The 27,485-nt window shown below is 47.6% G+C and overlaps 1 protein-coding gene across 1 annotated transcript in view; it reads left to right on the plus strand.

Moving 5' to 3' along the window:
- The first annotated feature begins 10,365 nt into the window (after positions 1-10,365).
- Positions 10,366-27,485, plus strand: part of LOC140389047 (pinopsin-like) — a 161,993-nt gene continuing 144,873 nt past the window's right edge. Inside the window, exon 1 of the mRNA XM_072473207.1 lies at positions 10,366-10,741. Within this exon, the coding sequence (XP_072329308.1) occupies positions 10,366-10,741 (376 nt within the window). The remainder of the gene's footprint in view (positions 10,742-27,485) is intronic.

Below are 27,485 nucleotides of genomic sequence, written 5' to 3' on the forward strand. Positions count from 1 at the left end.
GAGCCAGGAGTTTACAGGAAGTGTAGCTGACTGGGAGCAGAGTCGGAGGGCAGAGATCTAGTTAGTCCACACAGCAGCTATATTCTGTAAGGTAAGAGGGGATGGAGGCTAGGCCAGTTACATGCTCCTCCTGTAGGATGTGGGTGGTGAGGGATACCACCTGTGTCCCCACTGACTATACCTGCGGGAAGTGCACCCAACTTCAGCTCCTCAAAGACCGTGTTAGGGAACTGGAGCTGAAGCTGGATGAACTTCGGATCATCCGGGAGGCAGAGGGGGTGATTGAGAAGAGTTACAGGGAGGTAACCACACCCAAGGTACAGGACAAGAATAGCTGGGTTACAGTCAGGGGGAAAAAAACAAACAGGCAGACAGTGCAGGGATCCCTCGTGGCCGTTCCCCTTCAAAACAAGTATACCGTTTTGGATGCTGTTGGGGGGGATGACCTACCGGGGGAAGGCCCTAGCGGCCAGGTCTCTGGCACTGAGTCTGGCTCTGGGGCTCAGAAGGGAAGGGGGGAGAATAGAAAAGCAATAGTTGTAGGAGATTCAATGGTTAGGGGAATAGATAGGAGATTCTGTGGTCGCGAGCGAGACTCCCGGAAGGTATGTTGCCTCCCGGGTGCCAGGGCCAGGGATGTCTCGGATCGTGTCTTCAGGATCCTTAAAGGGGAGGGGGTGCAGCCAGAAGTCGTGGTGCACATTGGTACCAACGACATAGGTAGGAAAAGGGGTGTGGAGGTAATAAACAAGTTTAGGGAGTTAGGCTGGAAGTTGAAAGCCAGGACAGACAGAGTTGTCATCTCTGGTTTGTTGCCGGTGCCACGTGATAGCGAGGCTAGGAATAGGGAGAGAGTGCAGTTGAACACGTGGCTGCAGGAATGGTGTAGGAGGGAGGGCTTCAGGTATTTGGATAATTGGAGCGCATTCTGGGGAAGGTGGGACCTGTACAAGCAGGACGGGTTGCATCTGAACCAGAGGGGCACCAATATCCTGGGAGGGAGGTTTGCTAGTACTCTTCGGGAGGGTTTAAACTAATTTGGCAGGGGAATGGGAACCGGATTTGTAGTCCAGCAACTAAGGTAGCCGATATTCAGGACGCCAAAGCTTGTAATGAGGCAGTGGGGAAGGGAACACTGACAAAGGAGAGTATTTGCAGGCACGGAGATGGGTTGAAGTGTGTATACTTCAACGCAAGAAGCATCAGGAATAAGGTGGGTGAACTTAAGGCATGGATCGGTACTTGGGACTACGATGTGGTGGCCATCACGGAAACTTGGATAGAAGAGGGGCAGAAATGGTTGTTGGAGGTCCCTGGTTATAGATGTTTCAATAAGATTAGGGAGGGTGGTAAAAGAGGTGGGGGGGTGGCATTATTAATTAGAGATAGTATAACAGCTGCAGAAAGGCAGTTTGAGGAGTATCACCCTATTGAGGTAGTATGGGTTGAAGTCAGAAATAGGAAAGGAGCAGTCACCTTGTTAGGAGTTTTCTATAGGCCCCCCAATAGTAGCAGAGATGTGGAGGAACAGATTGGGAAACAGATTTTGGAAAGGTGCAGAAGTCATAGGGTAGTAGTCATGGGCGACTTTAACTTCCCAAATATTGAGTGGAAACTCTTTAGATCAAATAGTTTGGATGGGGTGGTGTTTGTGCAGTGTGTCCAGGAAGCTTTTCTAACACAGTATGTAGATTGTCCAACCAGAGGAGGGGCAATATTGGATTTAGTACTGGGTAATGAGCCAGGGCAAGTGATAGATTTGTTAGTGGGGGAGCATTTTGGAGATAGTGACCACAATTCTGTGACTTTCACTTTAGTAATGGAGAGGGATATGTACGTGCAACAGGGCAAGGTTTACAATTGGGGGAAGGGTAAATACGATGTTGTCAGACAAGAATTGAAGTGCATAAGTTGGGAACATAGGCTGGCAGGGAAGGACACAAGTGAAATGTGGAACTTGTTCAAGGAACAGGTGCTACGTGTCCTTGATATGTATGTCCCTGTCAGGCAGGGAAGAGATGGTCGAGTGAGGGAACCATGGTTGACAAGAGAGGTTGAATGTCTTGTTAAGAGGAAAAAGGTGACTTATGTAAGGCTGAGGAAACAAGGTTCAGACAGGGCATTGGAGGGATACAAGATAGCCAGGAGGGAACTGAAGAAAGGGATTAGGAGAGCTAAGAGAGGGCAAGAACAATCTTTGGCGGGTAGGATCAAGGAAAACCCCAAGGCCTTTTACACATATGTGAGAAATATGAGAATGACTAGAGCGAGGGTAGGTCCGATCAAGGACAGTAGCGGGAGATTGTGTATTGAGTCTGAAGAGATAGGAGAGGTCTTGAATGAGTATTTTTCTTCTGTATTTACAAATGAGAGGGGCGATATTGTTGGAGAGGACAGTGTGAAACAGATTGGTAAGCTCGAGGAAATACTTGTTAGGAAGGAAGATGTGTTGGGCATTTTGAAAAACTTGAGGATAGACAAGTCCCCCGGGCCTGACGGGATATATCCAAGGATTCTATGGGAAGCAAGAGATGAAATTGCAGAGCCGTTGGCAATTATCTTTTCGTCCTCACTGTCAACAGGGGTGGTACCAGGGGATTGGAGAGTGGCGAATGTCGTGCCCCTGTTCAAAAAAGGAACTAGGGATAACCCTGGGAATTACAGGCCAGTTAGTCTTACTTCGGTGGTAGGCAAAGTAATGGAAAGGGTACTGAAGGATAGGATTTCTAAGCATCTGGAAAGACACTGCTTGATCAGGGATAGTCAGCACGGATTTGTGAGGGGTAGGTCTTGCCTTACAAATCTTATTGAATTCTTTGAGGAGGTGACCAAGCATGTGGATGAAGGTAAAGCAGTGGATGTAGTGTACATGGATTTTAGTAAGGCATTTGATAAAGTTCCCCATGGTAGGCTTCTGCACAAAGTAAGGAGGCATGGGATAGTGGGAAATTTGGCCAGTTGGATAACGAACTGGCTAACCGATAGAAGTCAGAGAGTGGTGGTGGATGGCAAATATTCAGCCTGGATCCCAGTTACCAGTGGTGTACCGCAGGGATCAGTTCTGGGTCCTCTGCTGTTTGTGATTTTCATTAATGACTTGGATGAGGGAGTTGAAGGGTGGGTCAGTAAATTTGCAGACGATACGAAGATTGGTGGAGTTGTGGATAGTAAGGAGGGCTGTTGTCGGCTGCAAAGAGACATAGATAGGATGCAGAGCTGGGCTGAGAAGTGGCAGATGGAGTTTAACCCTGAAAAGTGTGAGGTTGTCCATTTTGGAAGGACAAATATGAATGCGGAATACAGGGTTAACGGTAGAGTTCTTGGCATTGTGGAGGAGCAGAGAGACCTTGGGGTCTATGTTCATACATCTTTGAAAGTTGCCACTCAAGTGGATAGAGCTGTGAAGAAGGCCTATGGTGTGCTCGCGTTCATTAACAGAGGGATTGAATTTAAGAGCCATGAGGTAATGATGCAGCTGTACAAAACTTTGGTAAGGCCACATTTGGAGTACTGTGTACAGTTCTGGTCGCCTCATTTTAGGAAGGATGTGGAAGCTCTGGAAAGGTGCAAAGAAGATTTACCAGGATGTTGCCTGGAATGGAGAGTAGGTCTTACGAGGAAAGGTTGAGGGTGCTAGGCCTTTTCTCATTAGTGCGGAGAAGGATGAGGGGCGACTTGATAGAGGTTTATAAGATGATCAGGGGAATAGATAGAGTAGACAGTCAGAGACTTTTTCCCCAGGTGGAACACACCATTACAAGGGGACATAAATTTAAGGTGAAAGGTGGAAGATATAGGAGGGATATCAGAGGTAGGTTCTTTACCCAGAGAGTAGTGGGGGCATGGAATGCACTGCCTGTGGAAGTAGTTGAGTCGGAAACATTAGGGACCTTCAAGCAGCTGTTGGATAGGTACATGGATTACGGGAAAATGATATAGTGTAGATTTATTTGTTCTTAAGGGCAGCACGGTAGCATTGTGGATAGCACAATTGCTTCACAGATCCATGGTCCCAGGTTCGATTCCAGCTTGGGTCATTGTCTGTGCGGAGTCTGCACGTCCTCCCCGTGTCTGCGTGGGTTTCCTCCGGGTGCTCCGGTTTCCTCCCACAGTCCAAAGATGTGCGGGTTAGGTGAATTGGCCAATGATAAATTGCCCTTAATGTCCAAATTGCCCTTGGTGTTGGGTGGAGGTGCTGGTGCAGACTCAAAGGGCCGAATGGCCTCCTTCTGCACTGTAAATTCAATGATAATCTATGATTAATCTAGGACAAAGGTTCGGCACAACATCGTGGGCCGAGGGGCCTGTTCTGTGCTGTATTTTCTATGTACCTCACTTACATCGACCTTACTCATTTGATGTATGCCTTTTACCTCTTTCCGGAGCGTCCTAACGACCTCCTCTGTGCCTCGCAATTGTGCCAAACAGGACATGATTGCCATCGGCTTGCGAGCTTTTCCTAAGCTCTTTTTGTGAATCTCACTCAGGTTCTCCCACCAAGTATGTCCTATACTCCCGGGACCTGTTTCCTCATTGTTACAGAATTCGCTCCAAAGGGGCCATCCTTTCCCTTTGAGGTACTTCCTGATTTCTTCCTCCCATACGGGACACTGTCCTACTTTACTGCTGCTGGTCGCTGCGACCACAAATTCCTCTGGGTTCTTGAGGCGCTGCATTGCCTGCATTGCCATCTTTCTTATCTGAATGCTTCTTTTAAAATTGGAACAGGGGGTATTAAGGCGGTGCTGTAATTACGGGTACGGCATTCGCTATTTTCCGAAAATGGAAACTCCCGACAGTTTTGTCGCAACAAAAATCTATCAGTATTACCTTATCGCCCTGTTAGTTACGCATGCATACATACACTTCCGAATTCTGAGGATTGATCAGAACTGCTTGAACACTTGTGGTTTTCTGTTCCCAATTGGATCTCTAATTCAAATTTTTGGGTTCCCGCGGAGTGGTGATGCCACTTCTAGATCGGGTGCCGTCAGAATGTCGCCAGTAATATGTTGCTAACTTTTGGTTGGTTCAATTGGCTCTGTTTTATAACCTTTGCTCTCGAGTCGCCAGGTATCTTTATGCTCCCGCCACAAGGTTCAAGTCCAAGTAATGATCAATAACTCAACACACCAATTAGTAAGATTCAAATCAAAGCACATTTATTATACACAGTAATCGCTACTCATGCACACATTCTACGTCTAAGCTACTTCTACAACTAACAGGCCTATACTTAACTTCGGACTGGCCCACCAGGTCAGGGGAACAAATGGCCTTTCGTTCGGAATCTGCAACTGCGGGATTCAAAGCCGGTATGGACTGGTAGCTAGGAGCGCCTATCTTGTAGCGAGCGTTGACTTGAGACTTACTTCAGGGATGCGGCAGCTTGGACCGTTCACTCTCAGGGGTTGCTTCGTGTTGCTGAGTGACCCGGTCAAGGAGAACGATTTGCACTTGGGGCTTAACTTTTATAGTCCCCAGGGGCTTCCCGCCTTTCGGGGCAGATCCTGCACCTGGTTCTAGGTGATTGGTCTTTGTTCCAATCGCTTGGTTCGATTTCTCCAATACTGGAGCGGTTCCCTGATCGATGGGCGGTCTTGAGGTGTCCGTTAACTTCTTTTGTGTTGGCTCCTGCTGGCGCTGGGGAGTCTGGCTTAGCTTTGTTTGTCCTAAATGTTGTGATTGTTCCCGGGGATTGCTCATTAGTATGTAGATAGCTGCTACATTATTATGCTGATGGTCACTGGTATTGATGCTGTCTGGGCTTTTGCAGAGTTTAATACACAGTAAACCAGCACCTGCTGGTTTCTGCCTGTGTTGGCTGAATTTCCCTTCAGCCTTTGCTGTTCTCCATTTTAAATCGGGACTTGGCCAACTCAGGTGGCTACATTATCTTATGCAGAAACCTTTTGTGTGGCACCTTGTCAAAGGCTTTCTGAAAATCCAGATATACCACATCCATTGGCTCCCTGTTATCTACTGCTCTGGTAATGTCCTCAAAAAATTCCACTAAATTAGTTAGGCACGACCTGCCCTTTATGAACCCATGCTGCGTCTGCCCAATGGGACAATTTCCATCCAGATGCCTCGCTATTTCTTCCTTGATGATAGATTCCAGCATATTCCCTACTACCAAAGTTAAGCAAACTGGCCTGTAATTACCCGCTTTCTGCCTACCTCCTTTTTTAAACAGTGGTGTCACGTTTGCTAATTTCCAATCCGCCGGGACTACCGCAGAGTCTAGTGCGTTTTGGTACATTATCACTAGTGCATTTGCAATTTCCCTAGCCATCTCTTTTAGCACTCTGGGATGCATTCCATCAGGGCCAGGAGACCTGTCTACCTTTAGCCCCATCAGTACCTCCTTAGTGATAACAATCATCTCAAGGTCCTCACCTGTCATTGCTTCATTTCCAGCAGTCACTGGCATGTTATTTGTGTCTTCCATTGTGAAGACCGACCCAAAAGCCCTGTTCAGTTCCTCAGCCATTTCCTCATCTCCCATTATTAAATCTCCCTTCTCATCCTCTAAAGGACCAATATTTACCTGAGCCACTCTTTTTTGTTTTATATATTTGTAGAAACTTTTACTATCTGTTTTTATATTCTGAGTAAGTTTACTCTCATAATCTATCTTTCTCTTCTTTATAGCTTTTTTAGTAGCTTTCTGTTGCCCCCTAAAGATTTCCCAGTCCTCTAGTCTCTCACTAATCTTTGCCACTTTGTATGCTTCAATTTGATGCTCTCCCTTATTTCCTTAGATATCCACGGTCGATTTTCCCTCTTTCTACTGTCCTTCCCTTTTGTTGGTATATTTACCAGAAATATAACTACTGTGGCTGCAAGAGCAGGTTAGAAGCTGGGAATTCTGCAGTGAACAACTAACTTTCTGACTCTCCAAAGCCGTTCTTTCCACCACGAACGAGGCACAAGTCAGCAATATGATGGAAGACTGCCCACTTGCAGGACGAGTAACCGCCCTTTTTAAAATTTCTGATCTCAACCATTTGTCCTCATTTGATGCTTCATTTAGTACATCATCCCTCCTCGCAACTCTCGTTGACTCTTTAACCAAGAATGTTACACCCTCGCTGTTTTTATCCCCTTCCCCATCCTGTCTAAAAACTTAATATACTGGGATGTTGGACTGCCAATATTTCCCCTCCTTAAGCCAATTTTCCCTTCCATCGATGGTATAATGCTGCCTGGCGTCTGTGTGTGCCTCAGCTCCTTAATTTTATTTATTGTACTCTGCATTTCCAGATCTTCTTTTTTTTACTGCCAAATTCCTGTGCTGTACATTGTTTAATCTGTGCTGCTTCTGTCTTTCAGAATCACCCACTGATTCTCTATCCCCGGGTCCCGGCTCTCAATTTGTCCTCAGGTACCCATTCCTCTGCCAATCTAATTTAAATCACTCTTCCCTCCCTCAACAGCACTAACACATCTCCTAACTAATAAATCAAACTATCCATATCACTGTTTATTGAGTCAGCTCACGCCTTTGTGAGAGGCTCAAGCGTGAGGTCAGGCACATCTAGGTAGCTTTGAATGCCCCAAAGGTGAAAAGCCCCCTTTTGACATTGAAAGGGTCTCTAAAGATTCTGTTCGCTGTGGGGTTGGGGGAGCAGGCTGTATTCCTGAACGTACCGTGTCCGGCTTGTTTGGATGTTGGAAGTGAATTATTTGTAACTTTCTCATTAAGGCAAGCAAATCTGGGAAAGTTGACTGAGCAAAGTAACACAAAATTCAAAGCCCTCTTTCACTCCCACCCTTTGCGAATCTCTCATTAAAATTAAGTTAGTCTGGTGAGGCAGGTGATTTAATCTTTGAATTGAAATAAATAAATCAACTTGCAGGATGCTAATTCCACACACACCGCACCAGGAAGAGTTGAAAGGCGGACTCCAGTCACCAAAGCTGCGAACGAGTTTCAATTCTAACATCCTCAACACATCAGCTCATCCTCCCGGCTTCGAATCAGGAGGGAGTGTGAAGGATAGAGCTCTGTTTAAACAGAGCGCCCAGACAGAGCATTCTGAGCCCGTGTCCTTCCTCATCAGCACAGCTCGCGGTTCCTGAAGCAGGTCTCCCAATCCCGGCGATTGCTGTTGGGAGAGAGGGAGGGAATGAGTGAAAGAGGGAGAGGGAGGGAGTGAAAGAGGGAGAGGGTGAAAGAGGGAGAGGGAGGGAGCGAAAGAGGGAGGGAGAGAGGGAGATAGGGAGTGAGGGAGAGGGAGGGAGGAAAAGAGGGAGAGGGAGGGAGGGAAAGAGGGAGGGAAAGAGGGAAAGATGGAGAGGGAGAGAGGGAAAGAGGCCGAGGGAGGGAAAGAAGGAGGGAGGGAAGGGGAGGGAGGGAAAGAGGGAGGGAGGAAAGAGGGAGAGGGAGGGAAAGAAGGGAAGGGAGGGAGGGAAAGAGGGAGAAGGAGGGAGGGAGGAATAGAGGAAGAGGGAGGGAGGGAAAGAAGGGAGGGAAAGAGGGGGAGGGAGGGAGAGGGAGGGAGGGATAGAGGGAGAGGGAGGGAGGGAAAGAGGGAGAGGGGGTGAGGGAGAAAGAGAGGGAAAGAGGAGAGGGAAAGAGGGAGGGAAAGCGCGAGAGGGAGGGAGGGAAAGAGGGGGAGGGAAGGAGGCAGAGGGAGGGAAGGAGGGAGGGGCAGAGGGAGGGAAGGAGGGAGAATGAAAGAGGGAGGGAAGGAGGGAAAGAGGGAGGGAGGGAAAGAGGGAAAGAGGGAGAGGGAGGGAGGGAAAGAGGGAGAGGGGGGAGGGAGGCAAAGAGGGAGAGGGAGGGAGGGAGGGTTAGAGGGAGAGGGAGGGATAAGGAGAGAGGGAAGGAGGCAGAGGGAGTGAAGAAGGCAGAGGGAAGGAAGGAAGGAGAGGGGCAGAGGGAGGGAAGGAGAGGGAAAGAGGCGGAAGGAGAGGGAAAGAGGCAGAGGAAGGGAGGGAGGCAGAGGGAAGGGCGAGGAGGGGAGGCAGAGGGAGGGAGGGGTGGCAGAGGGAATGAGGGAAGTAGGAGGGAAAGGGAGGGTGAAAGAGAGGGGGAGAGATGGAGGGAGAGGGAGGGAGTGAAAGAGGGTGAGTGAAAGAGGGACGGAGTGAGAGGGAGGGATGGAGAGGGTGGAGATGGAGGGAGAGGGGAGAGAGAGGGAGGGGAGGGAGGGAGGGTAAGGGAGGGGGAGAATGGGAGGGAAGGGAGGGGGAGGGAGGGGAGGGAGGGGGAGGGAGAGGTGGAGGGAGGGGATAGAGTGGGAGGGAGGGGAAGGGAGAGAGTAAGGAAGGGAAGAGGGAGGGAGAGAGGGAGGGAGAGAGGGGGAGGGAGAGGGGGTAGAGGGGGAGGAGGGTGAGAGAGGGAGGGAGGGGAAGGTGAAAGAAGGGAGAGAGTAAGGGAGGGAGGAGGGAGGGAGAGAGGGGAGGGAGAGGGGGTAGAGGGGGAGGGAGGGGAAGGGGCGGAGGGGGGGGGAGAGAGGGAGGGAGGGGAAGGTGAAGGGAGGGAGAGGTCGGAAGAAGGAGTGAAAGAGGGGAGGGATTAAGTGAATGTGGAAGAGAGAGGGGGAGTGTGAAAGAGGGAGGAGAGAGAGAGTGAAAGAGGGAGGGGAGAGGGAGTGAAAGAGGAAGTGAGTGAGGGAGTGAGTGAAAGAGCGAGGGGAGAGTGAGTGAGTGAAAGAGTGAGGAAGGGGAGGGAGGTGAAGAGAGAGAGGGAGGGAGGGGGGAAAGTGAAGAGGGAGGGAGTGAAAGAGGGAGAGGGTGGGAGTAGGGGAATGAAAGAGGGGAGGGAGTAAGTGGGAAAGGGAGAGTGAGAGGGAGGGGAGAGGGAGGGAGTAAAAGAGGGAGAGAGTGAAAGAGGGAGGGAGAGTGAGTGAGTGAAAGAGTGAGGGAGAGAGGGAGTGAAAGAGAGAGAGGGAGGGAGGGAAAGAGAGAGGGAGGGAGGGAAAGAGAAAGTGAGTCAAAGAGGGAGAGGGAGGGAGAAGGGGAATGAAAGAGGGGAGGGAATAAGTGGGAAAGGGGGAATGTGAAAGAGGGAGGGGAGATGAGTGAGTAAAAGAGGGAGAGAGTGAAAGAGGGAGGGAGAGAGTTGCCGGGGTGAGGGTGGTCTTACCTTTCCCATCAACACGTCATCTGAAGGGGATTAATAAAAAGGGCGGCACAGCAGAGCCCCAGCACAACATTCCGGTGGAGTGTTCAGACACTGAGCAGAGGCATTGTCCTGTCCACTCTGTGCATTGCCGTTGTAACTTAAAGAAAGGAACGAAATTTTTTTATGGTATTGGTTTACTGGAGCCGTTAACACAGCTTCAAACTTTCTGCCCTGTCTGAGCTGCTGCACAGGGGGGGGTGGGGGAGGTGCTGCACAGGGGGGTGGGGGAGATGCTGCCCGCCAACCTGACTGTGAACTGCAGCGAGGGGGCTGTTGCTGGGGGGGCGTGCGGCCAGCAGGAGGCGGGCTCCCAGCCGGGCACCGGTACACATTTCACCCTCAGCCCCACCGGCCACCTGTTGGCTGCTGTGTGCCTGGGGGTCATCGGCCTGCTGGGCTTCGCCAACAATTCCCTGGTGCTGCTCCTCTTCTGCCGGTACAAGGCGCTGCGCTCGCCCGTCAACCTGCTGCTCGCCAACATCTCCCTCAGCGACCTGCTCGTCTGCACCCTGGGCACCCCGTTCAGCTTCGCCGCCAGCACCCAGGGGCACTGGCTCATCGGGGACGCGGGCTGCGTCTGGTACGGATTCGCCAACGCCGTCTTCGGTGAGATTGACTGGAATAATCATTCACCTCTTTCGACATAGTAACTTGCCAAAAGATAAGGGGGCGGGGGTGGAGAAATGCCAGTTTTGGTGTGGAAAGCATGCAGTCATTCTGAGTTCTTAATAAATGAATGAGGAGGGCAGCAGGGTGGCGCAGTGGGTTCGCCCTGGTGCCTCACGGAGCCGAGGTCCCAGGTTCAATCCCAGCTCTGGGTCACTGTCCGTGTGGAGTTTGCACATTCTCCCCGTGTTTGCGTGGGTTTCACCCCCACAACCCAAAGATGTGCAGGGTAGGTGGATTGGTCACGCTAAATTGACCCTTAATTGGAAAAAATGAAAATGCACTCTAAATTTATTAAAATAAAGAAATGTTAATCAGATAATAAGAGGTTTTATAAATGTTTGCGAAAGATAAGAGTTATTAAAGTGAGCACTGGGTCACATAGAAAGTGAGTTTGGAGAATTGGTAATGGAATGGCAGATGAATTAAACTTGGATTTTGCGTCAGTCATACATCTTTTCCCAAAGGTAGAGGTGCCTAGGTCTAGAGGGCATAGGGTAAGGTAAGAGGAGAGAAATACAAAAGAGACCAGAGGGGAAAGTTCTTCACACAGAGGGTGGTGAGCATCTGGAACGGGCTGCCAGAGGCAATAGTAGAGGCGGGTACAATTTTGTCTTTTAAAAAGTAGTTAGACAGTTGCATGGGCAGGGAGGGTATAGAGGGCTATGGGCCAAATGCGGGCAAGTGGGACTAGCTTAGTGATAGAAACTGGGTGGCATGGACCAACTGGGCTGATGGGCCTGTTTACATGCTGTAAACATCTATGACTCGATGACATCCAAGTAATATCCCAGAAGGAGCTATAAACCAGGAAGCGGGAGGGAGGAACTCAAACAAATTACAGTCACCAGCGAAATCTTACTGAGTAAATTGTCAGAGCTGGGAGCTGACAAGAGCCCAGTTCTTGGTGGACTTTGCCCTTAGGACTTAACAGAAGTGACTAGTGAGATAATTGATCCATTGGTCTTAATTTTCTAAAACTCCCTAGATTTGGCAAATCATTTATTGATAATATCGTGCTGAAATCCAGTGTACTAATCCCTGCAGAATTTGGATTTCCTCGGGTGATTTCCTGCCACACTCTGCTGTATTAACAGCCGAATGCAAAGAAACTTGAGAACTGACGATATCAGTTTGCGATGTGAATATAAGTTCTTAAATACTCCAGGACTGTTTTTATTTTATATTTTTCAGAAATGCTTACAATAAGCACTGTTGAAAATGCCGTTAGTTATGAGAGCATAATTATTATTCTAGTTTTCACTGAAATAAATCCAATGCATTGAAATTAAATGTTTGGTGTGGATAAAGATAAGGGGAGTTCGTTTTTTTAATAAGGATACAGACTAAAGTTTGCTTTGGGGGCTTTGGAAACAAACCACATTCTTGTTTACATAAGAAAGTGCTACTTGTCACTTTTGTTAATTAAAGACATTGTGACAGCAGGTAATGAACATAAAAGCCACTGAACTTCGTTGCTGTTGGCCCAATTAGAGTATGATTGTTGCCCACACTCCAATGACGAACTCACACCACAGGTTTTTAAAAAATGAACATAGCATTAGAGTTGGGGCTACATGACCAATGATGGATACACATCCAGGGCGGAATGACAGGTCTGATATTCCTAGAACATGGCATCTCTTGACCTGCTGCATTAGGTCAGAATGGTGCGGTGAGAACAAGAGGATATCTGGGACCTTGGTGGTCAATGGGACATCTTTAACCAAAGAGATTAAAAGATTGAGAATAAAACAGTGGAAAGGAAGAGCGAATTAGACCGGGTGAATTCAAAACAGGCGCAGAGAATTGTAAAAAAAGAAACGGAGATCGGGTTAAAAGTGAATTAGAAAGAAGGAAGAAAGACAATTATAAAAAACGTTTTAAAATCTCCTAAAGTAATTCATAATCTGAAGGAATGGGAGGGACACATTTATCATTGTTACATTTCTGGACAAGAGAAGTTTATTAACTGGTAGTCATTAACACATATCATGAGTGTAATTGATAATGAATGTGTAAATATTGCAATATTTGCAATATTGCAATATTGCAACTGCACAACAGTCACTGCGAGGTGTTACTTTCCATGGTGTTGAGGCGGAGCATGTTGCGACCATTTCCGATTCACTAGGTATCTCTGCTTGGCGCCAGATTGCCGTTTGATCTGCTGATTAGGAGCAGCATGGGTCGTTTCAGTTCAGACACTGTCAATGTTCTTCCCCCCAGTAACATCTTAGTGGATGAGGAGCATAGAGCTTCGCTTTGGTGGTGTTCTGGATCCCAATACCCAGTGACTGTCATTTCTAATTAGATGGCTGAGTCTGGACTGAGCCAGTAAAAGCTGGCTGGGTGTATGAGATTGTCCATCTGTGTGTGAGGGATCCCTCACTCATTACCAGTTGTACTCCATGTTCAGCACGCAAGCTGAATAAATATTAATTTTATAAAAACACACCCAGGGGTGATCTGAAGGTCTGACTACCATAACATTTATTCTCTTCATTAAATGAGGGTGAACTACGATTAAATGAATAAAATAAATCAGTAAAATGTCACTCCGGGAAGCTGCTGAGCGAACTCTTCCTCACCATTGATTTTAACCCGGGTGGAGCAATGATAATCAGTCTTGAAAGATGTGTTGTTAGGTAATTTGGACATTCTCAATTCTCCCTCTGTGTACCCGAACAGGCGACGGAATGTGGCGACGCGGGGATTTTCACAGTAACTTCATTGCAGTGTTAATGTAAGCCTACTTGTGACAATAAAGATTATTATTCCATATGAGAGAATTGTGGCCAGAGTAACTCCCAGGACTGGTGGTAAGCAGCAGCACCCTGCAGGAGTCGCTAGTCCATTTGTAAAATGGTATTGTGTACACCAGCTTGAAAGCTGCTTCAAAAAAAAGTTTGTCTCTAATCGCAGTAAATTTGACTTTTGTTCTTTGAGACTCAAGTTGGGGCTTTATAAGGAAGCCGTCATAAAATACCAATTGATTGACAGTTCACAGTCGACTGTCAAAACATTTTACTTCAGAATGGCTTCAGGCACAGACAGCAGTAACTTGCAAATGTTGCGGACACTGTTCATTAGTTAGCTGGTCAATTGTTAATGTTCAACATGCTTCACAATTGCCACCCTGTTACCGACTGAAATTCAGCACTATAAAGTATGTGATAAAAAGCAGTTCAGTTTTTTAAAAAAGTACACGCGTTCTTGACAAACTACAGAGCAAAATTAGTATTGTAGTATTCGAGCTTGATTTTTGTACTCCCAACGGGAACTTTAGTGTTGGTTGATAAAAATACTTCCTCATTCTGAGACAGCCCAGAGGACTTTCACGGCTTCAACCTACATCTGCATTTCCACAGCCTCCTGCCGCCTGACTTCTCTGCCCTAAATTAATAATTAATCGATGTTTGACCATTTCCTTGCCTTCCTACCTCCTCCACATCATCGGGGTGCCCCAAACGCCATCTCCCTGGTCCTACACTCATCCCTGGAGCATCTCGATAACAAGCACTCCTACATCAGACTCCTATTTATTGACTACAGCTCCACCTTCAACACCATAATCCTAGCCAAACTCATATCAAAGCTCCAAAACCTATGACTTGGCTCCTCACCCTGCAACTGGATGCTCGACTTTCTGACCTATAGACCACAATCAGTAAGAATAAACAACAACACCTCCTCCATGATAGTCCTCAATACCAGGGCCCCACAAGGCTGCAAACTTAGCCCCCGACTATACTCCCGATATACACACGACTGTGTGGCAAAATTTGGTTCCAACTCCATCTACAAGTTTACTGACGACACGACCATAATGGGTCGGAGCAGGAGGGAGATAGAGAACCTTATTGGAGTGGTGTAACAAAATAATCTGACGCTCAATGCCAGCAAAACTAAAGAGCTCTCATTGACTTCAGGAAGCAAAGCACTGTACACACCCCAGTCTGTATCAACGGGGCCGAGGTGGAGATGGTTGACAGCTTCAAATTCCTAGGTGTGCACATCACCAATAATCAGTCCTGGTCCACCCAAACCAATACTATGACCAAGAATGCACAACAGCGCCTTTACTTCCTCAGGAAACTAAGGAAATTCGGCATGTCCTCACTGACTTACCAACTTTTAAAAATGCACCGTGGAAAGAACCACAGCCTTGTATGTCAACTGCTCAGCCCCAAGACCGCAGGAAACTTCAGAGTCGTGAACACAGCCCAGTCCATCACACAAACCTGCCTCCTTTCCCTCCATTGACTCTATCTACACCTCCCGCTGCCTGGGGACAGCGGGCAGCATAATCAAAGACCCCTCCCACCCGGCTTACTCATTCATCCAACTTCTTCCATCGGGCATGAGATACAAATGTCTGAGAGCACGCACAAACAGGTTGAAAAATAGTTTCTTCCCCACTGTTACCAGACTCCTAAACGACCCTCTTACGGACTTATCTGATCAATACTACATTCCTGAATGCTTCATCCGATGCCGGTGTCTATGTATTTACATTGAGTATCGTGTGTTGCCCTATTATGTATTTTCTTTTCTTTTCATGTTCTAAATGATCTGTTGGAGCTGCTCGCAGAAAAAAACTTTTCACTGTACCTCGATACATATGATAATAAACAAATCCAAATCTAATTTTCAATATTCCTCATCAAGGTGCATACACGCACACATCAGTAACTTTGGCTACCAGTTCCAGCAAAACTGTTTACCCCACAAGCAGACTTTCTGTTGAGGGTTTCTCATGAGTAAGTGCCATAGTTTGCACATCCTGAGTTCAGGCCGGTTGACAAATGATGGGATGTCATTCTTTTCGACACAAACCTTTAGTTACTGTGGTGTTCCTTGCGTTGTTAAATTTAGGATGGTTGGCGTAATGTTCACAAAGACCACAAAATTGCTTTAAATTAGACAAAGCTATAAATTTATTAACACTACTAATTTGGATTCGACACTTATTCCTAGATAATAGACCGTTGATAATAAACATGTAATCTACAATCATCTACAACTAATCTCTATACTATAACATTAAATATGATCTGCTCTCACTAACACTTTCATTCCTTCAGTCTGTTCCCTCGTCTTCTCCTCAACCTCTCACCCATAAGGCTTAGCATCAATGTCTTATATACTTGTCCATCTAGCTCCCTCTAGTGGTTGAGTTAGACATTTCATTAACCCTTGCAGTTCTTACATTTATGATAATGTCACAGACACAAACTTTGGCTCCTTGACTCAAGTTTCTGTGGCACTATGAGTGCCATTTTGGCTACACCTAGGCACCGACTTTCATTGAAAACTGCACCAGACAACATTTATTTGAGATGGTGAACCTCAGTGCGGAGCAGTGTATCAAATGTTTCTGTTTCAGTAAGGATGCCCAGTGGAGTTTTATAAAAAGTTCTCTGGGATACTGGGGTCACTGCTGATGAGGACATTTAATGAGGCAAGGGAGCGAAGGACCCTTCCCCCAACAATGTCACAGGCCACAATCTCATTGATCCTGAAGCGGGACAAGGACACGGAGCTATGCGGGTCCTACAGACCAATCTCCCTGCTAAATGTAGAAGCCAAACTGTTGCCCAAATTCTTGTCCTCTCGGACTGAAAACTGCGTTCTGGACATGATTGGGGAGGACCAGACGGGATTCGTTAAGGATTGGCAGTTGCCGACCAATGTAAGAAGGTTGCTGAATGTGACCATGATGCCCTCAGAGGGTAGGGGCGTGGAGGGAGTAGTCGCACTGGACGCAAAAAAATCATTTGATTGGGTGGAATGGGAATATCTCTGGGATGTACTGGGGCAGCATGGATTTGGACTGGGTCAGACTGCTGTATCAGGCTCTCGTGGCGAGCATACGGACGAACAGGTTGACATCGGGCTATTTTAGGCTGCACCGGGGGACGAGGCAGGGGTGCCTCCTCTCCCCAGTGCTGTTTGCGCTGGCCATAGAGCCGCTGGCAATTGCGTTGAGAGCCTCATGGGGCTGGAAGTGGCTGGTCCGGCGGGGAGGGGGGGGGGGGTGCGGGGGGGTGGGGGTGGGAGGGGAGGAACACAGAGTCTCGCTATACGCAGATGACCTGCTTCTATATGTTTCGGACCCACGAGAAGGGATGGAAGAAATTATGAGGATTCTGGGGGAATTTGGCCAGTTTTCGTGTTATAAATTGAACATGGGGAAAAGTGAGATGTTCATGATCCAGGCAAAGGGGCAGGGGAGGCGATTGGGGCTGCTGCCGTTTAGAGTGGTAGGGGGAACTTTTCGGTACCTAGGCATCCAGTTTGCGCGGGAATGGGAACGGCTACACAAGTTAAATCTGGCCCGACTAGTCGTCCAAATGAAGGAAGGTTTCCGAAGGTGGGATATGCTCCCGATATCACTGGCTGGGAGGGTACAGACAGTGAACATGATGGTCCGCTCGAGACTCCTGTTTGTGTTTCAGTGTCTCCCATCTTTATTCCATGGTCCTTCTTTAAATGGGTCAATAAGGTGATCACTGGCTTTGTACGGGTGGGTAAGACCCTGCGAGTCAGAAAAAAGGGGATGCTGGAGCGCAACCGAGGGGAGGGTGGGTTGGCGTTGCCGAACTTTAGTAATTATTATTGGGCGGCAAATATAGCCATGATTAGTAAGTGGGTGGGGGTCGGGGGGTCGGTGTGGGAGCGAGTAGACGCGGCATCATGTAAGGGCACTAGTTTGGGGGGCATTGGTAACGGCGCCTCTGCCGTTCCCGCCGGCATGGTACTCCACCAGCCCCGTGGTGGTAGTGGCCCTGAGAGTCTGGGGGGAGTGGAAGAGACATGTGGGAGCAGAGGGAGCATCGGTCTGGTCTCCAATCTGTAATAATCACCAGTTTGCTCTGGAGAGGCTAGTTGGAGGGTTGCGGAGATGGCAGAGAGCAGGGATCAAGAGGATTGGAGATATGTTTATACAGGGGAGCTTTTCCAGCCTGAGGGAGTTGGAGGAGAAATTTGAATTGACGGCAGGGAATGAGTTTCGGTACCTACAGGTGCAGGACTTCCTACACAGGCAGGTTTCAACCTTCCCGCTCCAACGCCAAGAGGGATACAGGACAGGGTAGTTTCCAGAATGTGGGTGGGAGAAGGGAGGGTTTCGGACATTTACAAGGAACTCATGGGGTCAGAGGAAATGCAAACTGAGGAGCTGAAACGCAAATGGGAAGAGGAGTTAGGAGGAAAAGAGGGGGAGGGGTAGGGAAGGAGGCAGAGGGAGGGAAGGACGGAGGGGCAGAGGGAGGGAAGGAGGGAGAAGGAAAAAGGGAGGGAGATGGAAAGAGGGAATGAAGGAGGGAAAGAGGGAGGGAGGGAAAGAGGGAGAGGGTGGAGGGAGGGAAAGAGGGAGGGAGGGAAAGAGGTAGAGGGAAGGAGGGAGAGGGAAGGAGGGAGAGGGAGGGAGAAGGAGGGAGGGAAGGAGGCAGAGGGACGGAAGAAGGCAGAGGGAAGGAGAGGGGCAGGGGGAGGGAAAGAGGCGGAAGGAGAGGGAAAGAGGCAGAGGAAGGGAGGGAGGCAGAGGGAAGGGAGAGGAGGCAGAGGGAAGGGGGGGTAGAGGGAGGGGAGACAGAGGGAGGGGGAAGGGAGGGGAGGCAGAGGGAGGGAGGGAGGAAGGGGAGGCAGAGGGAGGGAGGCAGGGGAGGAAGAGGGATGGAGGGAGGCAGAGGGAATGAGGGAAGTAGGAGGGAAGTAGGGAAAGGGAGAAGGGAGGGTGAAGGAGAGGGGGCGAGAGGGAGGGAGAGGGAGTGAATGAAAGAGGGTGAGTGAAAGAGGGTGAGTGAAAGAAGGAGGGAGTGAGAGGGAGGGAGAGGGTTGAGATGGAGGGAGAGGGGGGGAGAATGGGAGGGAGGGGGAGAGCGGCGACGGAGATGGTGAGAGGGGGAGGGAGGGGGAGGGAGGGGATAGAATGGGAGGGAGGGGGAAGGGAGAGGGGAGGGAAGGGAGAGGGGGAGGGAGGGAGGAGGGAGGGAAGGGAGAGGGCGAGGGAGGGAGGAGGGAGGGAGAGATGGGGAGGGAGAGGGGGAGTGAGGGGGTAAGGAGAGGGAGGGGGAGGGACAGGCAAGGGAGGGAGGGGATGGAGTGGAAAGGAGGGGGAAGGGAGAGGGGAGGAAGGGAGGGAGGGAGGAGAGGGGGGAGGGGAGAGAGAGGGGGTAGAGGGGGAGGAGGGGGTGGGGCGGGGGGAGGAGGGATAGAGAGGGAGGTAGGGGGAGTTGAAGGGAGGGAGAGGTCGGAAGAAGGAGAGTGTAAGAGGGGAGGGAGTAAGTAAATGTGGGAGCGAGAGGGAGAGTGTGAAAGAGGGAGGGGAGAGTGAGTGAGTGAAAGAGGGAGAAAGGGGATGGAGGTGAAGAGAGGGAGGGAGGCAGGGGGGAAAGTGGAGAGGGAAGGAGGGATAGAGGGAGTGAAAGAGAGAGAGGGAGTGAAAGAGAGAGGGAGGGAGGGAAAGAGAGAGGGAGGGTGGGAAAGAGAGAGAGAGGGAGTGAAAGAGGGAGAGGGAGGGAGAAGGGGAATGAAAGGGGAGGGAGTAAGTGGGAAAGGGAGAGTGTGAAAGAGGGAGGGGAGAGGGAGTGAGTAAAAGAGGGAGAGAGTGAAAGCGGGAGGGAGAGAGTTGCCGGGATGAGGGTGGTCTTACCTCTCCCGCCAACAATTCCCTGGTGCTGCCCCTCTTCTGCCGGTACAAGGCGCTGCGCTCACCCGTCAACCTGCTGCTCGCCAACATCTCCCTCAGCGACCTGCTCGTCTGCACCCTGGGCACCCCGTTCGGCTTCGCCGCCAGCACCCGGGGCACTGGCTCATTGGGGACGCGGGCTGCGTCTGGTACGGATTCGCCAACGCCGTCTTCGATGAGATGGACTGGAATAATCATTCACCTCTTTCGACATAGTAACTTGCAAAAACATAAGGAGGCGGGGGTGGAGAAATGCCAGTTTTGGTGTGGAAAGCATGCAGTCATTCTGAGCTCTTAATAAATGAATGAGGAGGGCAGCAGGGTGGCGCAGTGGGTTCGCCCTGGTGCCTCACGGAGCCGAGGTCCCAGGTTCAATCCCAGCTCTGGGTCACTGTCCGTGTGGAGTTTGCACATTCTCCCCGTGTTTGCGTGGGTTTCACCCCCACAACCCAAGATGAGCAGGGTAGGTGGATTGGCCACAATTGCCCCTTAATTGGAAAAAATGAATTGGGTACTCTAAATTTATATAAATAAATAAATGAATGAGGAATCTGCAGCAAGTGTTTGAATTTCGAGCCACTTTGCTTCAGAGTTTCTGAGTTGGAGGCTGAACTACAGACGCTGCGATGGAGCAGGAGGGGGAAAGTTACCTGGATTCTTTGTACCAGGAGGCAGTAACACCTCTTTGGGCAGTCAGGGTCTTCTCATTTGGTCAGTGGTCAGGGCTGAAAAGCAACTATAATGGAAGTGGTTAAGGGGACTGGGAGACAGGAGACTTTACAATTGTCCAACAGGTTTGAGATTTTTTTTAACACCTTGTTTGGATGAGAGTGGGGGCTGCAGGAAGGATGAGTGAACTGACCATGGCACCGTAGTACAAGAAGCCATTCAAGTGGGGGAAGCAAAAATGAATGTAGTGCTGGTAAGGGATAGTATAGGCAGAGGTGTCACCTGGACTTGAAATGTTAGCTCCTTTCTCTCTGCGGATTATTACCTGAGCCACGTGCAACCTGGCATAGGACAAATCAGATTAGCAAGATGTATGCATGGCTCAGAGACTGGCCTGGGAGAAGTGGGTTCCAATTCATGAGGCACTGACGCATGTACTGGGGAAAGTGCGATCTGAACCTTTGGGATGATCTACACCTGAACCATGCTGGGGCTGGTGTTCCAGTGAGCTGCATAACTAGGAAAGGAGAGTGGGCTTTAAGCGAAATAGTGGGGGCAAATAATCAAATTGGGAAGATGTTATTGTTGCAGTTGTTGAAGATGGGAAGAGGGTGGCACGGTGGCACAGTGGTTAGCACTGTTATCTCACAGCGCCAGGGGCCAGAGTTCGATTGTGACCTTGGGTGAATGTCTGCGTGGAGTTTGCATATTCTCCTCATGTTTGTGTGGGTTTCCTCCGGGTGCTCCTGTTTCCTCCTACAGTCCAAAGATGTACAGGTTAAGTGGATTGGCCATGCTAAATTTAGTGTCCAAAGTTTAGGTGGGGTTACGGGTTAGCAGGGGAGTGGGCCTAGGTAGGATGCTCTTTCAGATTGTCGGTGTAGACTCGATGGGCCAAATGACCTCCTTCTGCACTGTAAGGGTTCTGTGTAGGAAATCAAAGAGCAGAGACAAGGCAAAAGAGAAGGGTATTATGGGAAATTAAAAACAGACCATGTCAAGGGATAGAGAGCACAACTCGAAACAGTAAATCAACAGATGAGACTAAAGATTATAATAGTACAAAATTATAAAACTATAAGTCCTTATGGAAGGATGGAGCACAAAGGAAGAAATAATTGAAACTTTGTCCAAAAGGTCCGGAGATAAATCATGGGAGATTTTAATCTAGATGCAGACTGGAAAGGTCAGGTGGGCAAAGGTAACCTAGATGAAGAGGTCATTGAATGTTTTGGGGGTAGTTTCTTAGAATGGCATGTTCTGGAGCCAACCAGGGAGCAGGCTATATTGCACCTGGTGTTATGCAACACAATGAGAGTCATCAATGTTTTCATAGTGAAGTTAACCCTAGGTAGCAACGATCATAATGTGATTCAATTTTATATTCAGTTTGAGGGAAGAGGAATCGATCTGAAATTAAGTTTTTAAAAATTTAAATGAGGGAAATGATGATGGCATCAAAGCTGAGCTGGATAAAGTGAATTGGCAAATTAGGTTGAGGGATAGATTAATAGAGATGCAGTGGCAAACATTTAAGGGATATTTCAGAATGCACAGAATAGATACATTCCAATGAATGAAAAATGTTGGACCCGCCATCCGTGATTAACTCGTTTCAGACTTGAGGAAAAAAAATTAACTTGTGCAAACGCGGGTGGGCAGGTCAGAATAGAAGGATCACAAAGGATGACCTAAAGATTAATAAGGAGGGAAAAATTGAGTACGAGAGAAATTTAGTCAGAAAAATTAATCAGATTAAGGCAGCACGGTGGTGCAGTAGTTAGCACTGCTGTCTCATGGCGCCGAGGTCCCAGGTTCGATCCCGGCTCTGGGTCATTCTCTGTGTGGAGTTTGCACATTCTCCCTGTGTTTGCGTGGGCTTCGCTCCCACAACCCGAAGATGTGCAGGTTAGGTGGATTGGCCACGTTAAATTGCCCCTTAATTGGAAAAAATGAATTGGACACTCTAAATTTATGAAAATAAAGAAATATTAATCAGATAATAAGAGTTTTTATAAATGTTTGAGAAAGAAAAGAGTTATTAAAGTGAGCACTGGTCACATAGAAAGTGAGTTTGGAGAATTGGTAATGGAATGGCAGATGAATTAAACTTGGATTTTGCATCAGTCATACATCTTTTCCCAAAGGTAGAGTGTCTAGATCTAGAGGGCATAGGGTAAGGTAAGAGGAGAGAAATACCAAAGAGACCAGAGGGGAACTTTCTTCACACAGAGGGTGGTGAGCATCTGGAACGGGCTGCCAGAGGCAATAGTAGAGGCGGGTACAATTTTGTCTTTTAAAAAGTAGTTAGACAGTTGCATGGGCAGGGTGGGTATAGAGGGCTATGGGCCAAATGCGGGCAAGTGGGACTAGCTTAGTGATAGAAACTGGGTGGCATGGACCAACTGGGCTGATGGGCCTGTTTACATGCTGTCAACATCTATGACTCGATGACATCCAAGTAATATCCCAGAAGGAGCTATAAACCAGGAAGCGGGAGGGAGGAACTCAAACAAATTACAGTCACCAGCGAAATCTTACTGAGTAAATTGTTGGAGCTGGGAGCTGACAAGAGCCCAGTTCTTGATGGACATTGCCCTTAGGACTTAACAGAAGTGACTAGTGAGATAATTGATACATTGGTTTTAATTTTCTAAAACTCCCTAGATTTGGCAAATCATTTATCGATAATATCGTGCTGAAATCCAGTGTACAAATCCCTGCAGAATTTGGATTTCCTGGAGTGATTTCCTGCCACACTCTGCTGTATTAACAGCCGAATGCAAAGAAACTTGAGAACTGACGATATCAGTTTGCGATGTGAATATAAGTTCTTAAATACTCCAGGACTGTTTTTATTTTATATTTTTCAGAAATGCTTACAATAAGCACTGTTGAATATGCCGTTAGTTATGAGAACATAATTATCATTCAGCATGGTAACACAGTGGTTAGCACAGTTGCTTCACAGCTCCAGGGTCCCAGGTTCGATTCCGGCTTGGGTCACTGTCTGTGCAGAGCCTGCACGTTCTTCCTGTGTGTGCGTGGGTTTCCTCCGGGTGCTCCGGTTTCCTCCCACAGTCCAAAGATGTGCAGGTTAGGTGGATTGGCCATGCTAAATTGCCCCAAGTGTCCAAAATTACCCTTAGTGTTGGGTGGGGTTATTGGGTTATGGGGATAGGGTGGGGGAGTGGACTTGGGTAGGGTGCTCTTTCCAAGAGCCGGTGCAGACTTGATGGGCCGACTGGCTTCCTTCTGCACTGTAAATTCTATGATTCATTTATTCACTAAGATAAATCCAATGCATTGAAATAAAACATTTGGTGTGGATAAAGATAAGGGGAGTTCGTTTTTTTAATAAGGATACAGACTAAAGTTTGCTTTGGGGGCTTTGGAAACAAATCACATTCTTGTTTACATAAGAAGGTGCTACTTGTCACTTTTGTTAATTAATGACATTGTGACAGCAGGTAATGAACATAAAAGCCACTGAACTTCGTTGCTGTTGGCCCAATTAGAGTATGATTGTTGCCCACACTCCAATGACGAACTCACACCACAGGTTTTTAAAAAATGAACATAGCATTAGAGTTGGGGCTACATGACCAATGATGGATACACATCCAGGACGGAACGACAGGTCTGATATTCCTAGAACATGGCATCTCTTGACCTGCTGCATTAGGTCAGAATGGTGCGGTGAGAACAAGAGGATATCTGGGACCTTGGTGGTCAATGGGATCTCTTTAACCAAAGAGATTAAAAGATAGAGAATAAAACAGTGGAAGGGTGATAGGAAGAGCGAATTAGACCGGGTGAATTCAAAACAGGTGCAGAGAATTTTAAAAAAAGAAATGGAGATCGGGTTAAAAGTGAATTAGAAAGAAGGAAGAAAGACAATTATAAAAATAACAAAAAACGTTTTAAAATCTCCGAAAGTAATTCATAATCTGAAAGAATGGGAGGGACACATTTATCATTTTTACATTTCTGGACAAGAGAAGTTTGTTAACTGGTAGTCATTAACACTTATCGCACTGTTAACTCTCTGTGGTGAGTGTAATTGATAATGAATGTGTAAATAAAGCAACTGCATAACAATCACTGCGAGATGTTGCTTTCCATGGTGTTGAGGCGGAGCATGTTGCGACCATTTCCGATTCACTCGGTATCTCTGCTTGGCGCCAGATTGCCGTTTGATCTGCTGATTAGGAGCAGCATGGGTCGTTTCAGTTCAGACACTGTCAATGTTCTTCGCCCCAGTAACATCTGGTTCAATTTAGTGGATGAGGAACATAGAGCTTCGCTTTGGTGGTGTGCTGGATCGCAATACCCAGTAACTGTCATTTCTAATTAGATGGCTGAGTCTGGACTGAGCCAGTAAAAGCTGGCTGTGTGTATGAGATTGTCCATCTGTGTGTGAGAGATCCCTCACTCATTACCAGTTGTACTCCATGTTCAGCACACAAGCTGAATAAATATTAATTTTATAAAAACACACCCAGGGGTGATCTGAATGTCTGACTACCATAACATTTATTCTCTTCATTAAATGAGGGTGAACTACGATTAAATGAATAAAATAAATCAGTAAAATGTCACCGGGAAGCTGCTGAGCAAACTCTTCCTCACCATTGATTTCAACCCCACCCGGGGTTATCATTGCTCCACCCGAGCAATGATAATCAGTCCCGAAAGATGTGTTGTTCGGTAATTTGGACATTCTCAATTCTCCCTCTGTGTATCCGAACAGGCGACGGAATGTGGCGACGCGGGGATTTTCACAGTAACTTAATTGCAGTGTTAATATAAACCTACTGTGACAATAAAGATTATTATTCCATACGAGAGAATTGTGGCCAGAGTAACTCCCAGAACTGGTGGTAAGCAGCAGCTCCCTGCAGGAGTCGCTAGTCCATTTGTAAAATGGTATTGTGTACACCAGCTTGAAAACTGCTTAAAAAAAAAGTTTGTTTCTAATCGTAGTAAATTTGACTTTTGTTCTTTGAGACTCAAGTTGGGGCTTTATAAGGAAGCCATCATAAAATACTAATTGACTGACAGTTCACAGTCGACTGTCAAAACATTTTGCTTCAGAATGGCTTAAGTTGCAGACAGCAGTAACTTGCAAATGTTGCAGATACTGTTCATTAGTTAGCTGGTCAATTGTTAATATTCAACATGCTTCACAATTGCCACCCTGTTACCGACTGAAATTCAGCACTGTAAAGTATGTGATAAAAAGCAGTTCAGTTTTTTAAAAAAATACACGCGTTCTTGACAAACTACAGAGCAAAATTAGTATTGTAGTATTCAAGCTTGATCTTTGTACTCCCAACGGGAGCTATAGTGTTGGCTGATAGAAATACTTCCTCATTCTGAGACAGCCCCGAGGACTTAAGACCAAAAGACCATAAGACATAGGAGCGGAAGTAAGGCCATTCGGCCCATCGAGTCCACTCCACCATTCAATCATGGCTGATTTCAACTCCATTTACCCGCTCTCTCCATAGCCCTTAATTCCTCGAGAAATCAAGAATTTATCAACTTCTGTCTTAAAGACACTCAACGTCCCGGCCTCCACCGCCCTCTGTGGCAATGAATTCCACAGACCCACCACTCGCTGGCTGAAGAAATTTCTCCTCATCTCTGTTCTAAAGTGACTCCCTTTTATTCTAAGGCTGTGCCCCCGGGTCCTAGTCTCCCCTGCTAATGGAAACAACCTCCCTACGTCCACCCTATCTAAGCCATTCATTATCTTGTAAGTTTCTATTAGATCTCCCCTCAACCTCCTAAACTCCAATGGATATAATCCCAGGATCCTCAGACATTCATCGTATGTTAGGCCTACCATTCCTGGGATCATCCGTGTGAATCTCCGCTGGACCCGCTCCAGTGCCAGTATGTCCTTCCTGAGGTGTGGGGCCCAGAATTGCTCACAGTATTCTAAATGGGGCCTAACTAATGCTTTATAAAGCTTCAGAAGTACATCCCTGCTTTTATATTCCAAGCCTCTTGAGATAAATGACAACATTGCATTTGCTTTCTTAATTACGGACTCAACCTGCAAGATTACCTTTAGAGAATCCTGGACTAGGACTCCCAAGTCCCTTTGCACTTCAGCATTATGAATTTTGTCACCGTTTAGAAAATAGTCCATGCCTCTATTCTTTTTTCCAAAGTGCAAGACCTCACACTTGCCCACGTTGAATTTCATCAGTCATTTCTTAGACCACTCTCCTAAACTGTCTAAATCTTTCTGCAGCCTCCCCACCTCCTCCATACTACCTGCCCTTCCACCTATCTTTGTACCATCGGCAAACCTAGCCAGAATGCCCCCAGTCCCGTCATCTAAATCGTTAATATATAAAGAGAACAGCTGTGGCCCCAACACTGAACCCTGCGGGACACCACTTGTCCCCGGTTGCCATTCCGAAAAAAGAACCTTTTATCCCAACTCTCTGCCTTCTGCCTGACAGCCAATCGTCAATCCATGTTAGTACCTTGCCTCGAATACCATGGGCCCTTATTTTACTCAGCAGTCTCCCGTGAGGCACCTTATCAAAGGCCTTTTGGAAGTCAAGTTAGATAACACCCATTGGCTCTCCATGGTCTTACCTATTTGTTATCTCTTCAAAGAACTCTAACAGGTTTGTCAGGAACGACCTCCCCTTACTAAATCCATGGTGACTTGTCCTAATCCGACCCTGCACTTCCAAGAATTTAGAAATCTCATCCTTAACAATGGATTGTAGAATCTTGCCAACAACCGAGGTTCGGCTAATTGGCCTATAATTTTCCATCTTTTTCCTTGTTCCCTTCTTGAACAGGGGGTTACAACAGCGATTTTCCAATCCTCTGGGACTTTCCCTGACTCCAGTGACTTTTGAAAAATCATAACTAACGCCTCCACTATTTCTTCAGTTATCTCCTTTAGAACTCTAGGATGTAGCCCATCTGGGCCCGGAGATTTATCAATTTTTAGACCTCTTAGTTTTTGTAATCCTAAGCAGCGACGCTTCCCACTGATTCCTTCACCTCTTGGTTCCCTGACTTTCCCTTCCCCCCCCAATCTCTAGTTTAAAGTCCTATTGACCACCCTATTTACTCTTTTCGCCAGAACACTGGTCCCAGCTCGGTTCAGGTGGAGACCATCCCAACGGTATAGGTCCCCCCTATCCCAAAACTGATGCCAGTGTCCCATGAAAAGGAACCCCTCTTTCCCACACCACTCTTTCAGCCATGTGTTAATTTCCCTTATTCTTGCCTCCCTCTGCCAATTTGCACGTGGCTCGGGCAGTAATCTGGAGATTATGACCC

This window comes from Scyliorhinus torazame, chromosome 14 (genome assembly GCF_047496885.1).
Source record: "Scyliorhinus torazame isolate Kashiwa2021f chromosome 14, sScyTor2.1, whole genome shotgun sequence".
Classification (NCBI taxonomy): Eukaryota; Metazoa; Chordata; class Chondrichthyes; order Carcharhiniformes; family Scyliorhinidae; genus Scyliorhinus; species Scyliorhinus torazame.